The sequence below is a fragment of the Plecotus auritus genome, assembly GCF_963455305.1.
Source record: "Plecotus auritus genome assembly, chromosome: 5".
In the NCBI taxonomy this organism is placed as follows: Eukaryota; Metazoa; Chordata; class Mammalia; order Chiroptera; family Vespertilionidae; genus Plecotus; species Plecotus auritus.
This window is the reverse complement of record NC_137776.1, coordinates 141,084,826-141,105,923: the sequence shown is the minus strand read 5'-3', so window position 1 is coordinate 141,105,923 and position 21,098 is coordinate 141,084,826. Positions and strand designations below refer to the sequence as shown.

Genomic DNA, 21,098 nt, shown 5'->3' with positions numbered 1-21,098 from the left:
TAGGCCCTACCTGCAACCTACGACAGGCACTGGATCAGAGCGATTCAGTTAGGCCAATGACGGGTAATGCAGGCGTTAAACCAGGTATCCCGAGTCTCCCGACCTAAGACAGGCGCAGCCACCGCAGGGAAGGCTCTCTGGCCTTAATTCCAGGCTCTACCTCTCCTCCCCAAAAGATACCGAGAGCTGTTACCTGTAGGCTTGGGAAACCCACGGGAGGAGCCGGGTCACTACTCCCTCGCTCGGTTAAAGCCCACTCCCGCTTAAAAACAGAAAGGGAGGAGATGCCGGGAGCCATAAAAGCAGTTTTGGTCTCACTTCCTGGTCAGCCCTACTTCCTGATTGAGCAAGAACAAAGAAAGCCCGCGCGCGCCAAAAAAGCCCGCGCGTGCCAAGGGCCAGGAGAACCTCCCACATCAGAATAACCAATCAGCTAGGACAGATACCCAGTCCCCAACCAATCATCCCATGGCAACTCCTTATTCTACCCCTCCCCTCCTGAGTGCTTATATACCGCAACACTCGAATAAAAAAACGAGGCTTGATCAGAACCTTGTCTTGCTTCCGTTCTTCGCGTTCCTTGTTTGTTTCATTCTCTTAGGTGGTTCCTGCGTGCCCTCGTTGCTGCCCCGCGGGCCGGGGCAGCCTGGCCCCTCTTTCACAGGCAGCGGCCTTCCAGCCTGTGCCGGAGGCTCTCCCAAGGTTGCATTATGACTTGTGTGGAACCGAGACATTCTCACCGCCATGGGCCCCTTTCTCCATAAAACATACTAACATTATATTTTATGACTGCATTAGATAAAGATTAATATAATCCAGGCAGGACTTATATATTTATTATTGCATTCACTTTTTTCTTTTTATTTTAAAACTAGAGGCCCGGTACACGAAAATTCTTGTACTGTGGGGGGGTCCCCTCAGCCCGGCCTGCCCCATCTCATAGTCCGGGAGCCCTCAGGGGATGTCCTACTGACAGCTTAGGCCCGCTCTGCACAGGAGTGGGCCTAAGTCGCAGTCTGGCCTCCCTCTGCGGGAGGCGACCGGGCTGATCAGGAGAAGGCGCTGCCCCCATCACCCCACTGCTGCTGCCACTGCCAGCTGTGGTGGCTACAAGGCCTGAGCCTGGAGCCTCGCAGCCGCTGGGGCTCATAGCTGCCCGAGGCCCAGGCCTCGCATCTGCCTGAGCCCTGGGCCTCACAGCCACTGTGGCTTTGTACAGATGGACGTCTGGATGGATGTCAGGAAGACTTTCGCCCTAATTAGCATATTACCCTTTTATTAGTATAGATAAATAAAATATAAACATTCTCATAGATCCTGAAAAATGTCCTGGCTACTAGGCGCATGACCACTATGCCTAATGGATATATGCCCTGGCCCAGCTACTCCAGTTCTCTCCTCCTTTATCCTTCATAGTCATTTCCCCCAATTAGTCTCTTTCACACCCGATCCCATCTTAGTGTCTGCTTCTTGGAGGATCATTCTACCCAGGCTGAGGAATACCTCTAAAGACTCTCAGAGACTGTCAGTGAATCTGGGAGAGAGACCTCACATATCTACTTGAAATTATTCATTCTACTCTCAGAGTGCACAATAACTGTGCTTAGAGAAATGTCTCAGACCCTGTCCCATTCTGAATTATCTTCCTAACCATCTTCTTTAGAGGCTAGTTACTCACCTGCTGTGTGAATAATATTTTAATCCCTGAATTTGCAGTTAAAGTCGCTCATTATCAACACATGCACAAGACACTAGGCCAACTGAGCCACAATCACATTTTTGATCCAAAAAAACATCCAGCAAACACAACGTGACCTGCCCAAAGTGAGTCAGAGAGGCTCTGGGAATAAGAACAGGACTGCTGACAAGTCTCATATGGAACCACTAGACTAGACCACATCATTCATTCGCTGCCAATGTTGGGTACTATTTACTGAGCATCTGAATAAGACTAAGTTTTTCACCAGAAAACAAAAGGTAGCTCGTCATAAGGTTATCATCTCAGTTGAAGGGATGGGATGATTCAGAAATCCCCAGGTGTCTGCCCAGGCTGCATGTGTCATTGTTGGGTACAATCTGCTCTGAGCAATTGGCTGGGTGGGTGCAGGCAACATTTTGTGTATCTTTCCAAGGGGAATGAAGAAGGTACTGGAGTTCTTGGGAAATTATGTCTAGTGTCTGATATTATGAAAATTTTCCTGCTCAGTTCAATGAGGCCAATCTTCTTATCTGGTTCTAGAGCCATCAAAATTTCTGAGAGGCAAATTTTATCAGATCCTTTAAGTTTGAATAGGATGAAACTAGGTATAGATGGACCCTATGTGGACAGGATCCTATAATCAACCAAATCATCGGGAATCCTGTAGACCACAAAGACTTGTAAGTATTACATTTTAAACTCTAAATGAAAGAACCTACGAAGGGGACAAGGGTTGCCCGATAAGGTTAAAAAGTGAGAAGTTTGTTGCCACTCCTCTAAGGTCTGAGCTGCTTTGCCATGCTCAGACTGGGAGCCGGTCTATTTCCTCCTCATTCTGGATGATACACTAAAAGCCTGCAGTTTCAAGGGGGGAGGAAAACCCCAACAATTCCCAGTTCTGTTGAAAGATAAAAACTCTTAATGGTGCCAGCCAAAGCCAAGGCCCCCCGTGACCATGTCTGCAGTGATCGCACATGTGCGCTTTGCCTCTGAAGAGGAATTTCTCGCTTTCTTGAGCAGCCCCTGGATTAGCGCAACTTTTCATATGGAATCCATGGCCCCTGCTAGTTCACCATTTTCCCTTGACTTAGGAAAAGAACTTTGAGGGAAGTCACTGAACTTTTATTTTCAAACAGTCTGGCTAACCAGCATTCCACAAAGATTGCCCTTGGCTTGGCTGCCAGGCCAAAGGCGTCCTCTGACTCAGCTGTGATTCCACCCCACTGGCCACAGTTGTGCTCTGGTTGTGACGCCTGCGTCCGTGTCATGGTTGTCTGGACAAGCTGTCTCCCAGGTGAGGAGAAAGTTTGGTCTGCAGAAGCGTGTGTCAGCTGGAAACACCCTCTGGTCTGCTGTCATTGTGAGGAGACAGCACCCAAAGATAGCCAGTCATCAAGCCTTCCCTCCTCGTCTATGAATCAGACAGTTTCCTTCATGAATCTTTAGTTCTGTGGGTTTGGGTGAATTTTACTATAATAGAGTCAGATTCCTATAATCAACCAATCATTGGGGATCATATAGGCCACAATAGTTTGCAGGGATGTCATAGGTGTAAATGAATGTGAAGTGGAACTTCTTGTCTCTACTAAGACCTAAATGTCAAAAACAGTGGGTGATAAGTAGGTCTGTTTTCTAAAGAGCAGTACAGACCAACAATGTATAATGCACTACATTGTGGCAGACCTGGCAGCTAAGCCAGCTCCACCAGATTTAGCTTATCTCTCCACCCAGCCTGTATATACACTGAGTGGCCAGATTATTATGATCTCTGAATGCATAATAATCTGGCCACTCAGTGTATATCCTATATAATAAAAGGCTAATATGCAAATTGTCCCCTCGACCAGGAGTTCAACCAGCAGGCAGGCCGGCCATCCGCCCATGTCCCCTCCCCCTGGCCAGGCTGGCCGGACCCCACCCATGCATGAATTCATACACCGGGCCTCTAATATATATATATATATATATATATATATATATATATATATATATATACACACACACACACACACACACACACACACACACACACACACTCACACACACACACACACACACACACACACACACACACTGAGTGGCCAGATTATTATGTGTTCAGAGATCATCTGGCCACTCAGTGTATATGACAAGGCTAGAGAGGGATCAGAGAGACTGGAGACAGAGTTTCTTTGAAGAGAGTTGTCATGGAGCTGACCTGCCATGTGCTTCCTCTCCCCCCCCACTGCCCCCTCGCTCTGCCCAGCCAAGGGAAGGGGAGGGAATGCTTCCCCATTCTTGCCCTGATTCAAGGGAGGAGACTTAAGGGAGCCACTTGCAGAGAGGGTGGCAGAGGGGAACTCCATCTAACCTCACCCCCACCCATGCTTGCAGCAATTCCGAGTTCTGTGATTGCCTTGGGCCATGAGAGGAGGGTGGTCAGAGTTACCAGGGGAACTTGATGAGTGATAACTGGAGTTTGTGGGGTACAGAGACTGGTGTCTGACTCTTGACTACATAGATCTAAAGGCTGTAGGAGGGACCTGTGGCGGCAGCGAGCACAGAAAGCATTTTGTTGCCAGTGAACTGTACCTCTGGAGTTTGATGGGGCAAAGATTTAAGTTTTCCCTTAGCTTAAGTGGGCAACTCAGATGGTAGTTGGGCTATACGGCCTTAAAGGACTCTTCTCAAAAGGATGGCATGTGTGGTGGTAACTCCAGCAGAAAGGGCTGGCTGGGTATACCATTATTTATAGATGCTAAAGGGGATTCCTAGAGAGTGCATCACCCATGTATGGGAATAGTGGAGCGGGATTCTCTGTTGGCCATGAGAGAAATGGCCAGCATTTGGCTTCCTGCAGGATAAAGGGCATCAAGTCCAGATTAAACAGCTCTGATCATATAAAACTTTTAGTCGCCTTCCCTTCCCTTTCTGTCCCACCCTCAGCATGTCTCCCCCAACCCTGGAGAAGCCAGGAGCAGCAGATCCAATGGGGGAAGGGCAAAGGGGAGAAGTATGAAGAAATAAAGCACAAATGCTCTCTCTATTGTGCTCTGGCTGGGGGAAGATTTCACTTGGGTGAGATTTTCAAATTTTGTCTTGACTGAACTTAATTATTTAAGAGGAAGCTGCTAATACCGGAAATGGTAAGTCATCTAAGGACAGGGAAAGGAGATCCAGCAGAGCTTGCACAAAGGCCAGGGGAAGAAAATTAACAAGGCTGCCTCCCTACTGAGTGCTTAGCAATGAACCAGACAGATCAATGCAGAGGGCAAATGAATAGGTGCTGTTAAGATGACACTTGAGCTCAATCTGAACTGAAATGAGAAAAGAATGTCGTGAGTTATGGAAGGGTGATCCATCCATCTCAGGGTCTTCAATGGAACACAGTAATTCTGACCTTATTTTAGGTTTTGAAACCTTGGTCAGCTCCTTCTAGAGTGGCAACCTAAGCAGATTGTATTTAAACAAATCTCAGCAAAGAAATGGATTTCCCTCATTATTTTTCCAGCAATTATCCTCTTTTTGCTAAGGCAGGTGGAAAACAGTAATGATCTGAGATGTCAGTAGGTTCCCTCCTGAAAGATTTTATTTCACTTCATAAAATATTCAAAAAGAAAAAAATCCATATGTGATGAATCAGAATTGAATAAGGAAAAGCTGACAATATTCCATCGCCTCCAGTATTCCGAAGATGTCCCACCACAATTCGTACTGCGCACTTCAGCCATTTTCATCACTAGACAAGAATCTGGAGACACAGTGCTCATTTGAAAAATCTGACTCACTGCTATAAACACACAGCCGAATAAAGGAAAATTCATATCCACATCATATTTTTCAGATATTGCATTCACTGTTCCCTTTTCTATAACATAAAGGTCAGAATCCTCCTGGGAATTCTGAAGTGTTAAAGTTTCTGAGCCAGCCGGCACACAGCTTCCCTGACCCCTTGCTGTTAGCCTCTCCAGTTTTCACCTGAAAGCAAAGGTAAAAACTGCTTCCAGTATACAAATGAACAGGAGATGAATTTATCTAAAGCAAAATCTGCTGCCGCGGGCAGATCTGAACCATTTAATCTTTACTTTGCCATCCAAATAGATAGTGATCAGGGAAAATCAATAAACCCAGTAGAAGGTAAATGTAATAAGGAAGGCAACCTCTCTCTTATGCAAAGCATTGGAGGGTTTTTGTTTTCAAGAGTGATTGTGGTCAAACCTTTGAGTCACAGGGGCAGAGTGTTTTTCAAATAAAATATTTAAAAATCTATAGAACTCATATTTTTTAGCCCCATCACATATAGGGGAAAGTCTTACCTAGGAGTCCAGGTGCAAGGAGTGTGAATGAGTATGAGAGAGTGTGCGTGTGTGTGCGCACACATATGTGTGTGCATTGGGTGGGAATGAGAGGGCTGTTTGGCTAATGTTTGGGCAAAACATTAGTCCAAAAGCTGAAGAGAAACTGAAGTGAAATAGCATAAAAGAGCTGGAAGAAGTATGTGGAATGTAGGCATCCAGGCGTCCTACTTATCATTAGCAGGAACATAATCTTGGAGCTAGGGACTACTGTGCCATCATCATACATCCCAGCATTCTCAAATACTCTCCAGCCATCTAATACACCCTCCACTCTCACACCTACACATCTTTGCATATGTTGCACTTATCTTCTCCTATTCATCTGGCAAATTCTAGTTCTGAAACCATTTCCTTTAGAAAACCTTCCCTGGACCCCAAATTCAAGGCGGCCTTTCACACTTTTCTGGCCACATATCACTTGTTTTGTACCTCTGTTAGTCATGAATCACTGTGCATGTTTACATGGAATTTTGGTATTTGAATAATATGAGAAATGCCATCTATATATATAAAAGGCTAAGCGACCGTCCGACCGGTAGCTATGATGCACACTGACCACCAGGGGGCAGACACTCAATGCAGGAGCTGCCAAGCTGCAGGTGACTTGGCAGTGGCAGTTCTCGGGTGACACACCCTGGGACCAGAGAGGAGGGAGCCCGATACCAGGGTGCGTCACCCAAGAACTGCCCTCTCACAATCCGGGGCCTCTCAGGGGATGTCAGAAAGCCAGTTTTGCCTCGGTCCCTGCAGGCCAGGCCAAGGGACCCCACTTGCCAGAGGGACCCCACTCACTCCGCAGACGCCCTTCGAGCCGCAGCACTGCCCCAGGTGCGGCTGGCCTGGGAGGGACTGCAAGAGGTTGGCTCCAGGGCATGTCCACCTGTCTCACCGAGTCCCGCCTGCTGGCCACCTTCTAATTAATTTCCTTTTAATGTGCACAAATCCATGCACCAGGGCACTAGTAATATATATTAATACAGAACTATATTAAAGCACTAAGAAGTCCTGACATAAAGAAAACTGATTATTTTTCTTTAGCTCCCAGTTTATTTGACCATATATAGCCCTTCTTCCCTCATATAAAAATTCTTCTTCTCAATCACTGGTATAGGAAACAGCATTTTGGAAAGTTGTTTCCTGTGATCTTTTTGAGGAAATTTGAATTCCATGATCTCGAATTCATCACCAGGGTATGCAAGAATGCCCGACACATAAAAAGTGCTTATTATGTGTTTGTTTGTTGAATAACTGAATGACTGAATAAGTGAATGAATGAGTGATGAATGAAGAAGCCTCATTCTGATGTTCAGGCTCTAATTGGACTGACTATATAATCCGGTGGATTGCTGAAGGTAGGTAAACGTTCTCCATAGATTTCTTCCCTTCAGGCCCAGGGTCAGCTATTTTTTTAGGCCTTAGTATTGACATTGGGGGACTAAGCAATGATAGCACAGTTGCCTGTCTTGGGAAGGTGTTTTAGGATAGCTAAGAAAGAAGATGAAAGATAAGAAAATGGAGAGGGAAAGATGGGATGGGGAGAGGGAGTGGGAGAGAAGAGAGAGAGGCATGTGCCTATGGCAGGGATGACAGTGTCCTTCCACCAAGTCTTAGTGCTCCTCAGAGATGACCACATCATTATGTTTATTTCTAGATATAACTATTTAAAAATCTCTGGTTTAGATAGTAGAAAAGACAGGTCCTATTTTCTTAGTCCTTAGGCCCTTTAGACCTCCTTTTTTCTTTCTTTTTCTTTTTTCTAACGTCAAATACAGTGTGCTTATAAGTATTCAGGAGGGACCCAAAACATTTTAAGATAGATCTCAGCGGATGATGAATTTGGAGATTTTGATGGATAGCATTAGGTAAAGAGAGAACAGTAAACTGTTAGACCTCAAAGACATCTTTGAGATCATGGAATTCAAATTTCTCATTTGCAAACAGGCCAATGAAGCCTCTAAGAAGTGAAGGGTAACAGAAAAACAGTAATGCCCGGAGTAAGGCAGCACTCTGGTAACTGGTCTGGAGCATAGGCGTCATGGCTCCTAGCCTCGTCCTCCTCCTCTATCCCTGTTGACATAAATATGGTGAAAATGTCTGTGGTCACAAGTGAGAGTGAGTGAGGACCAGGGGTGATGCAGCCTTCAAAGGAGCACACAGTCAAATAAGTGATTTGACACTTGTCTACTGGTCTGTTGCCTCTCCCAAGAAATGTGTGTGCTCCCCAGCCAGCTGTCCTCAAAAATGATGCATTGAATAAATAATAATTAGATCATGACATTGGTACCCAGATGATCTGACCTTGGAACTAATTTTTAAGTGTTTGGAAAAAGTCCTTGAACACTTCTCCATACTTAAGTTCATACCTCTGAGATAAGGACACCAAGAATTATTGCAATTTTAAAACATCAGTCCTTCAGGATTCTCTATATCCCTTGTACTAGATTCTAAATATGGCAGAAAACAATATCAAAATTAGCATACTCCCATAAATTAAGAAAAAGTTTCTTTCTGAAACTCCAAGAGATTGCTAGTTACTTTATTCATTTAAACAAAAATGTCAAGAGGCGGTGGCATTTTATTGTTTTGAATTCAATTGTCTTTTAAAATACTCATGCAGATTCATGGATTAATGTTTCACAACTAGTTATTCACTCTACACATAACACTCATTTATACTAGTGGTGTGGTTCCTACAATGGCCATAGTGGAGATGGGCTGTGGACCTTTAGGGACAATTTACAGATACACATGGAAACCCCAATCTTTTGTCATTTCCAAAAGTGCTAAACCTGCCTTACTATTAAAGAAGGAAGTGAAAATATTTTGTCTTTTTCTAATCTTAACTCCTTATGAAAGTGATCCTAGATATAGCTAAATAAATAGTTTCCGGGGCATTTTTTTGTTTGTTCTATTGTTCTACCTTGACCTTGACTCCCTTCAGTGGAAGCTTTCTCTTCAAGGTCGAATTTTCCCTACTGAGAACCAGTCTACATGGCCACTAGGGGGCCCTGCTGCACACCACATTCAGGATTAATCATGGGTCTTAGCTCATCTCACTGCCACTGGAAATGTTCTTAAGGACTTGCTCCCATTACTCAATCTATTTTTAGTGAAAAGTCACCTATGATTATTCCAACCTGGTCTTTAGAAATAAGAAGGACTGAACAACAAATAGATAAGCACGTAAAGCATAATACGTACGGAAATGTGAATATAGCAAGACCAGGTCATAGGTGAAGAAAAGCCTTTAACTGGGTGGCCTTCCTCTTAGCTACAGTTTTCATGTCTGCAGTTTGTCTTTATCGTACAGCTTGTGCTTCCCTACTATTCTACCAGGTTTCCTGGACCCTACTCACCTTCCTCTCTCCTTTCTTCTCTGTTGACAGAGCCAATGATGGATAGCATTAGCTCTGTCAACAGAGCTAATTACCTAGTTAGTTAGGTCAATACAGGGGGTGGGAAGAGATGGCAGAAAGTTATAGGGAAAGGAGTCCATGTCCCCAGCTCACCCAGTTCATTCTTGAACGTGTGATCCTGGGGAAGAACGGAGTGGGAATTCCGACTAGTGCCTCCTCCAACAAACCAGTTCACGTTGGGGTTCCAGCGGTTCACAAAGCCACAGAGATGATTTTCTTCAAAATCACATTCTGGAAGAAGAGAAATAAAAACATATCTCATGGAGATGTACTGCAAAGTTTTCTCTTAGATATCAAAGTATGTTTCTCACTCCCTTTGTCTACTGGAATTTTGTATCAGGATCCCTGGACAATACCGGTCAAGAAGAGAGAGATCCTGTAATGAATTGAGACTGCCATTCATCCCTTTGGACTGTGGTTCTTCCACTTACTAACCTTCTTGCATGCAGAGTGACTCACTACCCCCTTAGCCAACGTTTCTTCATATGTGAAAGGGGAGCAGCGTTCCCACCTTATTGGGCTGTTGTATGTGGGATAGTTCCCAGCACAGTGCCACGCTCATGGCTGGGCTTGGTACAAGCCAGACATTTATATCAGCCATCCTGTTTCAAAGCACTGTTTAGGGCTATGCTCTCAGCTCCAGAAATTTTATTGTCTACTTTTTCTTGCACCTGGTTGCCCACTCTTCTATTTACTTCTCTCATGATGGTGGACAAAATACCCAGAGCTAAGGGGCATCTTTCCTAATGCTAAAATCCTCTTCTTTTTTTGTAAACAAAAACTTAGTTAGATAAAATAGGCAGGACAGGCATATCCTAGGCTTTGTGTCCTTCTGAAGCTACTGGGTAGAGAAGAGACACAAGATAAAGAGACCCTCTCCCCCATCTTAGTGGCATTGACATGTTTGCATTGTTGCCAGTCAACAGACTCCTTTAGTAAGAATAAGAAACTCACAAGCCAGCGCTTCCACTGACCCCACTAATCATCAATTAAAAATATGAAGTGTGATTGTGCTGGTCCCTCCTATTGGCCCCTTCAGATCCACACCCTTTTTTTGCACTCCATTCTGGCCTCCAGAGGTTGATTTGTATGGATTGTATCCATGGGATCCCCTGCCTTCTGGCTTCCTGTTGGACTCAACCAATGGAAGGTAGGAGGAGAATGAGGTTGGGACTGTTTATTCCTCCAGTGTCTCCCTGCCTGTCAGGCCTCCATGGGTTGGTTGTGGCCTCTACTGGAGGCTCTGCTCTTCTCAAGTAGGTCTCACCACAGAGCTACTGTTTCCGGTTCTGCTAGCACTTCAGATCTAAAGCTGGTAACAGCTCATGAGTCATCATTGTTACTGGTCTTGGATTACCGCACCCTCCCTTGCTGGTTTCCTTTACCCACTCACACTTCTGTAGTTCCTTGCTGAACTTCCCTCAAATTACTCAGGTTGAATATACTCTCTGTTTCTACTTTCCTGCCATGACCTTGACTGATATAGTTATCAATGTGTTTTTATATAAGCAGGCACGAAATTTTTTAAGATTTTCATTAGCAACATTTCCACTGCAGCATCTGCTAACCAACACTCAACATTCAGTGCCAAAGTCTGACGCAGAGTAAAATAAAAAGCAAAAGATTCCTCAATGTGCCAGGCATTTTTCTGAGCACTTTATATGAGTTGACTTATTGAATCCTCAAAACAACCCCATGAGGTAGACACTATTATTAACCTCATTTTCCAGATGAGGAACTGTAAGAAGCAAAGAGAGGGCACAGAAAGAAAGGAGAGGTGAGAGGTGTGCATAAGTTTAACAAGATCAAAGTATTGGCACTCCTTGTGTGTTTTAAACAAAGTACAAGCCATCAAGTGACTTGAAGAACGTAAATGAACATTTTTTGAGTGTCCAGCACCAACACAAATCACCTTCATATCCATGATCTCATTAGTCCCCACAATGATCCTGAGAGAAGCATTTTATCCCCATTTTACAGGTGATAAAACAGAGACTGTGGGGCTCAGTGCGTTGACTGAGCCAGCAGGCAGTGCTCTGCCAGGAGTGTCTGAGGAGCCAGCTGGCTGTCTAAGACCCATGCAGCCACCAGATGAGAGCTACAGGGAGGTCCAAGGAAGGGAGCTTGGGTCTACACGCACTGTCTTCAGATAATGGTCACATTCTCAGTTTGTTTTCTTTACTTGCATTAGCATCATCATTGGAAAGTCAAAAGAGAAGTAAGATTCAGAGAATCAGCAAAGGCTCTTTTGTGTTCAGAATGGGTTTTGAGTTTCCTTTCTCTTCCTCTCCACAGCCAATCAACCTCCAAGTACTGTCAGTGCTGAAAAATCACTCAAATCTACCACTGTTTTCCTGTTCCATTGTCAACCCTAATTTGAGACCCTCATTATGCTCCCCCCCCTCATCCGCCCCCGTAATGTCACAATCACTTTTAGGGGTTTTCCTACTTCTTCTGTATTTTCCTAGCTTCTAACTCAATTTTCCATGTGGCAGCCAGAGTCATCATCTGAAACCCACAGTTGGAGACTCCTCCCCTGCAGTCTGAGATTTAGCACCTCCCAACCACGTAATTCATTAATCCAAACTCCACAGCCTGGATCCAGACTCTTCCGTAACAAACTCCCTTAGCAGTCCTGATTCTCGCTTCAAATGCCCTCCTTCGTTTCCTGCCTTTGCCCAAGCAGGCCCTGTGCTTTCTCCTGCTGGAGTCTTCCTATCCAGCACCTTTACTTGACTAAGTTCCACTTCTTCTTGAAACCCCAGCCCAAATGTATCTCTACTGAATTCAGTCCTCTGAGATTTCCTCTCCTCCACCCTGCACCTCTGTAGCATAGCTTGCCTTTCTCCAGCAGTACTTACCGAATGTAGAAATAACTTCAGGGGCAGGCAAGTAGAAGGTGGGCGACCACAGGACATGGACTATGTCTTCTCTAAACACCCTCTCAGAACTGGCACATAAGAGGCACCCAGCCAACCCAGCTCAAGCGGAATCAAAGGGACAATTGTGATTATAAAGACAGGCAATGGGGTGCAGGAGAGCAACCCAGTAAAGTGAGGAAAGGAGGTAATACGATGCCTGCTTTTCTGGCAAATGCAACAAAAGCTGAGTTCGCAGCAAACTGGAAATTATTTTCATTAGAACATGTTGAGGTTAAGGCAGCAACTCAGGTTACATTTACTGCATCTACTTGTCTTTCATTAATCCAGCCAGTCCAGGCAAACTCTAATGAGCCGCCCCATGCTAAAGACAGAGAAACAAAATAGACCATTCTAGTGAACTAGCAAAGAATTTTAACTACTATGCATAATTCAGTGCCTTTAGGATGGATCCAATTCCCTCTGGCAAGAGGGGATTTTAGAAAAGATCCACGTTCTGATGCAATGAAAATGAAACCCACTTACCAATACAGTAGCCGGTTGTCATCTTGATTTCAAAGAGTGCAATGCTGGCTGTGTTTCCCTGTCCCAGCACACCTTCTATTAAAATCTGCACAACATACGGGGGAAAGGGAGTTAGACTTCAAAATGCCATGTTCCCTTGGTTCGGTATTTCAGCTATTAGTTGAAAGCTTTCAGCAATTCAAGGCAAAATGAGATTGCTTGTCTTAGCTAATTGATATTGGTATCAATTTCATGATGGACTTTATTAAAACTGTGTGTGTGTGTGTGTGTGTGTGTGTGTGTGTACATATATACTCAGAACTTTGAGGGGAGCAAGATGTCCAATAAAATCTCAGAGTTGGCTGTCTTCCACTGCTATCCCATGCCAGTGCTTGTGGTTACACCAACTGGCTGTGGATGGAAAGGAGAGCTTACATCGCCGGGAACTCCATTCTGAGAATGACCAGGAACAGAGGGGTCTTCAGAGGAGAAAAGACCCTGGAGAAGGAAGTAGGAAGCATAACCTGCTTAGTGATGGGAGATCTCTGCATGAGATGGAGGAGGCTCAAATCAATGAACTTGTCATTTCTCATATTGCTGAAAAACTTGAAAATTTCACACAAAGAACAGATAAAGCATGACAATTTATGAGGCTGATTTTAAGCACTGTTATGGGTTCACATTTGCTTTTCCTTAGGTGATTTTAGCCAATATTTTGCAACTATGTTGATAGATTTAGGGTCTGATATACTGTTAGGAGGATGTTATGAAATAGGGAAGTGAGAACTTCAATACTCCTTCCCTCGACCCCCCTACTGCCCAATGGAGAGGCACCAGCAGACAGAGAGTAGAGGAGAGCATAGTATTTCAAACCTCTTTGAAGAAGTGGAAGGGATAGGACATTGAAAAGGGGATTAGAAATGGAGGGCATTTTCATGAAGCTTCCTTTGCATCCTCCATGACATATTCTCACCAAATAGAACACTATTATGGCCAAGTGAATTAAGATCCCATTCTCCTTCCCTACTTCAATGCACATCCAACTTTATCTTACATTTTCTACTTACTTCCCTTTTCCAAGTTGTTCTGATGGAACAACTTCCATTTTTAAAAAGGAATCAGAACATGTCCTTTAAGTAGTTTGCCTCTTTCAAAGTATTTTCAGTTTTCCTTTTATGATGGTTAATGCTTTGCTTAAAATTTATAGCAAACAAAGCATTAGGGGGAAAAAACATAAACATATACCACACTCAACTTAGAAGAATGAAACAAAATGATAAGAAATGAGAATGTGCTCTTAAAGCCCATTAGAAGACAAATTTCCATTAAAGAACTTGGTTTAAGCTTCATTTAGATTTGTGCTGAAGTCCCATTTAAATAGAAAAGAAATCTAGAAAGAAGCTCGTTTAAGGAATAAACAAAACATTAATTTCCATTTCTACCATTCTTCTCTGATGCATCTCCTATAAAACATCACATACTAACACAGAAGAAAACTAAGTTCAATGGTGGTAGTTTCAGAAGACCTCAGAATAGCACGAAGCCACAGAGAAGCCCCGCACCTTCCTCCTCAATTCCACCTGCCTTGAATTTCTTGGAAGTGTTTTGCAAATCCAGGCTGGCTATAAGCCAGCTGTCCGAAGGTTCATGAGCTGACCAAAGCAAGCGATCAAAGCTTTCATCTTCAAATCTCACGTAGAGGTTCAGCTGGCTGGGATCTGATGGAGACCCTGAAGACGTGGCTATCTGGTAGACCAATCGGAGGCAGCTCCATTCCTCAGCCTGTAAGTCAGAACTTAGCAGCAGGGCTTTATCCCCCTGCTTGGCAAAGGAGGTGTCCACATAAATGTAATGGCCTGGAAGAGAAAGGAACATAGGGAAGGGATCAAGCTTCTATTGCCAACTCAGGAAAATACACACTGTAGACCAGTCTATCTGAGGACAGATATAGCCTACAGGTGCATTTCATTAGCCCCCTGAATGTTGCCTGGTCAACAGATCTCTGCCTTCTGTGAAAATTAGAAGGTCCAGCAACACTGTGCCCACTTACACAGGGCACGTGACAGCAACAGGCTGGTGCTGTCTCAACAGTGGTGCTGCCTCTTCAGAGTGTGGCACATAGGCTCCATTTTGTCATAATTCCTACTACTCCCTATTACCTCCTGATATTTAAGCCAATTGTCTTTTTCCTGTAATCATCCTATACCAGGCTCACTTCACACACTTCATTCATCTTCCTGGTCCCCATATGCATATGAGTTTGAGAACACAAGCAAAGGGGCTTCAGAATCAGGAGGAACAGCATGAGTAAGGAAAATACCCAAGACCATTTTAAACTCAGCCTCCTTCTTCCATAGCTTCCCCTCATTCCTAATGATTCAACTCCATTTAATGTGCATCATTTTCATAGATTGAATGGACTTGGTTCCCTCAGGTGTTGGGGCCTGAGCAGAAAAAGTTCATTGTAACCTATTTTTCTTTAGAAATAAGACTCTCCTTAAGAGTCTCTAGGCTCTTCCATTACCCAGTGTCATAGTTCTGATAACCAAATGAGAAGCACATGTAAAACATGTAAGACAGGGCAAGGAAAGCAGTGGGCACTCTGGGACTAGCAATCATTATTTCCTTCTCCTCCATCCCTTCTAGTCCTTCCTCACTGCCTCCTTTTTCCTTTTTCCCTGTCTCCTCTTCTCTCTGTCTTCTCCTTTCCTTTTCCTCTTCCTGTTCCCCCCCCCCCTTTACCTTTCCCTTACCACTCTCCATCTCACTTCCTTCCTCCCCTTATATTACTAATATTGACAAGTGGTGCTCTCCTGGCTACACCAGGATATTGAACAGCATTTCCATGGGGGGTAAAAAAAAAAAAAAAAAAAAGGATTGGAACCAAGAACCCTAACTTGAACCTTCCAAATCCAACTCTGGTCATCAGCTTCCTATAGCCATGATCTGATATGCCTGTGGGTCTCAGGGACCCACTGCCTTTCTGGCCTGCAGACTCCCAAGCTTGCTCAGAGGTTCCATATTTGGTGGTCAGCATCTAAACTGCTGCCTGCTGTCATGTGACCATCCACTCCCCCCATTGGGATTCATAACACTAAACTCTTATGAGAAAGGCCCTGAAATGTCTCATTGCTTTGCTTAATGTTCTTCAGTCCCTCCTACAATGTTTGTTGCCCCAAATGCCAATCCCAGCCAGGATCCTTGTCCAATAGATCAGAAGCCCTTCAGCTAATGACCATCCTCACAGTTGGGGCACTGTGAGGGCATTGTCTTCAGGGAGCCTCACTTGCCTCTGAAGGGTTTCAAGATCAAGATCTACCTCCAGTTGGCAGTCTTCTTAACATAACAACCACCCACTGGGTGCAAATAGCAACTACTTCTAGATGCCAACCTGGGTACCCTCTGTGGAGAAGTTTGGCCCTTGCCCTAATCGTCACCAACACCATTACCTCCTATATACAGTGAACAGTCACTAGGAACCAGGTACTGTTCTATGTCTTCACACATGTTTACTAGGTACGGGGTGTTGATGCCAATCCTTTTTTGAATAATACTGCTTCATTTTAACATGAGGGAATGTAGAAGTGCCATCCTCCTTTCCCACTCCCCTACTACATCCAAAGAAGGGATTCTGAGCAGTCTGGTGGTGGGGGTGGGGTGGGGATGAGGATTAGGGGAGATCCTTGGAGCACCTCAAACCTTTACTGAGTAAATATGGAGTTGGTACATGGGGTATAGGAGAGGTCCTTGGAGGTTCACATCACATGCCAACTTTGCTGCCAACCGAGGCCCACATCCCCAACTTCTCTTGTTCTCCTACCCTTCTGCCTTTTCCCATCCTAGAAGGGAACAACTCACAGCAGTGGCTTTCAAGCTAGAGCCCAGAGTCACTGGACAAACACAGATTGCTGGGCACACTGCTGGAGTGCAGGTCTGCAGTGATGCTGCATTTCTAACAGACTGCATTTCTGAGAAGGTGATGCAGATGCTGCTGGTCTGGGACCACAATTTGAGAACCATTGTTTTACCATATGTGACAGAGGAACAGGACTCATAGGTATATGTTTAAGAGTGGAATTGTTAGCTCATACAGTAACTCTGCATTTACGTTTTTGAGGAGCTGCCAAACTGTTTTCTGGACACCTCTTATCTGTCAAAGAAAGAGCAGGCTTCTATTGCAAGTAAAGGAAGGAGACAGTTCTACCGGGAGGCAATGCTCAAGTTAATGTGTGCAATAGCAGGCTTACAGAGTCCATCTTCTGGTGACTATCTTGAGTTTTCAGTGAATGACATAAAAAAATCTCTCTTGACATTCTCTCTCACTATATCAGATTTTATTATAAGGATATGCTAATGCTCTCATGTTAAGAACCTTTGAGAGCAAACACTGTATAAAACGTGTTATTTAAAATACCTTGATATTATACAGTAAGAAAGTTAGTGCTATTTATTGAGTGCTTTTGACATCTCAGCCATAAATGTTGACTATTTCCAAATTTTGGGACTTTGCATGTAAATTACAGGTCTCAAATTCATTTTTAGGTCATGCTGTGTGAATGTGCCTACTAGCTGCATTATGATCCATCCAAAGATTTATCTACCCAACTGATTTTGCATCTACCGGCAGAATAACACTTTATCCTAGATAAAATGACTAGCCCAAGTGGTGCACACCTCTACTGCTACTGCCAAGCTCAAGACAGATTTTATTAATCACTACATTTCCTTCTCTGCCCAGTCTGGACACAGCCTCGGGGTCTCTCTAAACTCAACTAATCAATCTGAGTTGGCAGTTGAGTTGAAACTCTTTGTTACCCTTGCTTGTAGCTTCCATGTGAGAGTATATTTTGTGGTCATATTAGAGCTGAAATGAACCAGAAGGAACATGGTATGTTTTAAAGAAGCTTTAGAAAATGAAGAAAGAATGAGAGATATTGATATCAGGGATGGTGCCCTACCTTAGACTGTCACTAATAAAATTGTTATTCTAACAAATCAATAACATTTTGGGGGAGTTGTTTCAATTAGAGAAATAAAGTATCACATGCTCTCATGCATATGTGGAATCTAAGGAACAAAATAAACTGATGACCAAAATAGATCCAGAGACATAGAAGCATGGAACAGACTGACGAATTTCAGAGGGAAGGTAGGGGGGCGGGGAGGGATTGGAGTGGGGAGAGGAGAGTGATTAACCAAATAACTTATATGCATATATGCATAACCCATGGACACAGACAATAGTGTAGTGAAGGTGAAAGGGGGATGGGGCAGGGGTGAGGTGTTGGAGACTAATGGGAGTAAAAAAGGGACATCTGTAATACTTTCAACAATAAAGATAAACTTTTTTTAAAGAATCATTTTACCACTGAGTGAGTTAATGAGGTTTTCTTGGTGAAATATTTCATTTATTCCATTCTAATGAGAATGATATCTGAAAGTTAATCTTGAACATAATTTACATATAATAAAATTCACCCTTTTAGTACAACTTGGGTTTCTAGCAGAGTCACAAAGTTGTGTAACTATTACCATTATCTATTTCTAGAATCTTTCATCATCTCAAAAGGAAATCCCACATCCATTATTAGTCATTCCTTATTTTTCCTTCCCTCTAGCCTCTGGAAACCACAAATGTACTTTCTGTCTATATGGATTTGTCTATTCTGAAAATGTCATATGAATAGAATCATGTAATACTAGAGGCCCAGTGCATGAATTCGTACACCGGTGGGGTCCCTCAGCGAGGCCTGTGGGGATTGGCCGAAATTGGCAGTCCAACTGCCGCTCCTGCCTGCTCTGCCTGCTGCTCCCGCTCATTCCGGCCCCACTGCGCCTGCTGTGGGCTCACGCCCAGTCAGTCCCGATAGGGAGAGGCTCACGCTGCCGCAGCAGCAACAGTGCTGATCAGCCATGAGCCCGGCATCTGGCGCCTGTCAGTCAACTGAGTGGCGCTCCAGCTGTGGGAGTGCACTGACCACGAGGGGGAAGCTCCTGCGTTGAGCGTCTGCCCCCTGGTGGTCAGTGCGCATCATAACGACTGGTCGACCAGTTGTTTGATCCTTCGGTTGCTTAGGCTTTTATATATATAGATGTGCCCTTTTGTGACTAGCTTCTTTCACTTAGCACAATGCTCCCAAGGTTCATCATGTTGTAGCATGTATCAGAATTTCATTCTTTTTTGAGGCTAAATAATATTCCACTTTATGGATATGCCAGATTTTATTTTTATTTATCCCTCATCAGTTGATGGACATTTGGGTTGTTTTCACTTTTTGGCTATTATGAATAATTCTACTATAACCATTTGTGTAAAAGTTTTTATGCAGACATAAGTTTCCATTCTCTTAGGTATATGTCTAAGAGTGGAATTGCTAGATCATACGGTAACTCTGTATTTACATTTTTGAGATGCTACCAAACTGTTTTCTAAAGTGGCAACACATTTACATGTCCACTAGTCCATATGAATGAGAGTTCCTATAGCTCTACACATTTAGTAACACTTGTTATTGTCCATCTTTTTTTTAATGAGAGCCATCCTAGTAGATGTGAAGTGGTATCTAATTGTGCTTTTGATTGCATTTCTTTAATGATTAATGCTGTATGACATTGTTTCATGTGCTTATTGGCCATTTGTCATCTTCTTTAAAAAATTGTATAAGTCTATTGCGCATTTTTAAATTGGGTTATTTCTCTTTTTGAGTTATAAGAAATTCTATGTATTCTTAACAGATACATGATTTGCAATTATTTTTGTTCACATTCTGTTGGTTGTCTTGTCACTTTCTTGATGGTGTGTCCTCTAAATTACAGAAGTTTTTAATTTTGATGAAGTCCAATTGTCTATTGGTGTAATAGCTAAGAAACTATCATCTAAGTTAAGATCATGATGGTTTATGCCTATGTTTTCTTCTAAGAGTTTTATAGTTTTAGCTCTTACATTTAGGTCTTTGATCTATTTTGAGTTAATTTTTGTCCATTAAATTCTCTTGGTACCCTTGATTAAAATCAATTGAACATAGATATAAGAGTTTATTTTTGAACTCTCAATTCTATTTCGTAGTTCCAGGTCTGTCTTTACATCAGTATCACAGGTCTTGCTTACCATAGCTTTCTAGTAAGTTTTTAAACTGGAAAATGTGAGCTCTCCCACATCACAGTCTTTTTCAAGACTGTTTACATTATCTGGGTCCTTTTAATTTCCATATGAATTTAAAGATCAGGATGGGAACAGGGTAAGTTAAAATAACACAAAGCTTACTGTTCTTAATGTATTCAGTCTTTTTCTTGAGTAAATGCTCCCAAATGTTGTGAGTCTTTGGTTAATTTCAAGTTCTTAAAAAGCTGATTTTGACAACTCTTGGCAGTATTTTCATTGCTTTTATGGGGACAGAATTTTCTGAAGTGTTTAATCCACCATTCCTGCTGACACCACTCACTTTCCACATATTTTTAAACCGATAAGAACAGCAAACAATGGTTCAGAGATGTTAAAGGAGACACAAACAAATAAAGGCAAAGAATAGCAGAAATCACACGTGGAATGGGTTGTTCTCTATGACACATCAGCCCAAGGTTCTGGGGAGATTTACTAGGCACAGTGTTGGAGACATGATGACAGGGGGGAGGACAGAATCTTCTCCAGATACTGCTGCTTAGGCAATTTGAACTGATTTAAGAGACATTTATTGGAAAAGATAAAATCTTTCTAAAGGGTTCAGAAAAGAGCCATAAACTTCCAAACAGATATATTTTTTTTAAGTAAGTCGACAATCAAAACCAGTAATTAAACCACCCTGCCAAAAGGTCAGGCTCCAGGTGCCTCAGGGTCTGAACATGTCTGCTAGTCACATGCAGGCATCAGAAGACAGTAACAGACAAGGCTTTTCTGTTTAATGAAGGCAGCCATAAAGAAGTGAGTTTTGAGGTCACACTTAATTGCTGGACACATGTGCATAACTAGAGCTCCATGTATCAGTGGCTTTCAGTAGCCAAGGCACCGCGTGACAGCTCTAAATCCCAGGCGGTCACTGTGGTAGTGTGGTCAGGGTGTGAGTCGTGCGGGACTTCTTGGCATCCCTGCAATTCTATTTGCTAATGAATGTACTGTCCTTCAGGTGTGATGTCTGTGTGGGTTCACTGTGTGGGGCAGTGGACCCCATTCAGGATTTGCAAAATATAACCATGCAAGCCCTGCTGGAACGGCTCGATTGTTTGAGTGACGTCCTATGCACCAAGAGTCAGTGGTTAGATTCCGTCA

The 21,098-nt window shown here is 43.4% G+C and overlaps 1 protein-coding gene across 1 annotated transcript in view; it reads right to left on the bottom strand.

Moving 5' to 3' along the window:
• MAMDC2 (MAM domain containing 2) overlaps window positions 1-21,098 on the bottom strand; it is a 137,333-nt gene that overhangs the window by 53,974 nt on the left and 62,261 nt on the right. Inside the window, exons 3-5 of the mRNA XM_080669801.1 lie at window positions 14,420-14,691; window positions 12,857-12,941; window positions 9,546-9,683 (exon numbers count right to left, since the gene is read on the bottom strand). Coding sequence (XP_080525927.1) covers window positions 9,546-9,683; window positions 12,857-12,941; window positions 14,420-14,691 — 495 coding nt within the window. The remainder of the gene's footprint in view (window positions 1-9,545; window positions 9,684-12,856; window positions 12,942-14,419; window positions 14,692-21,098) is intronic.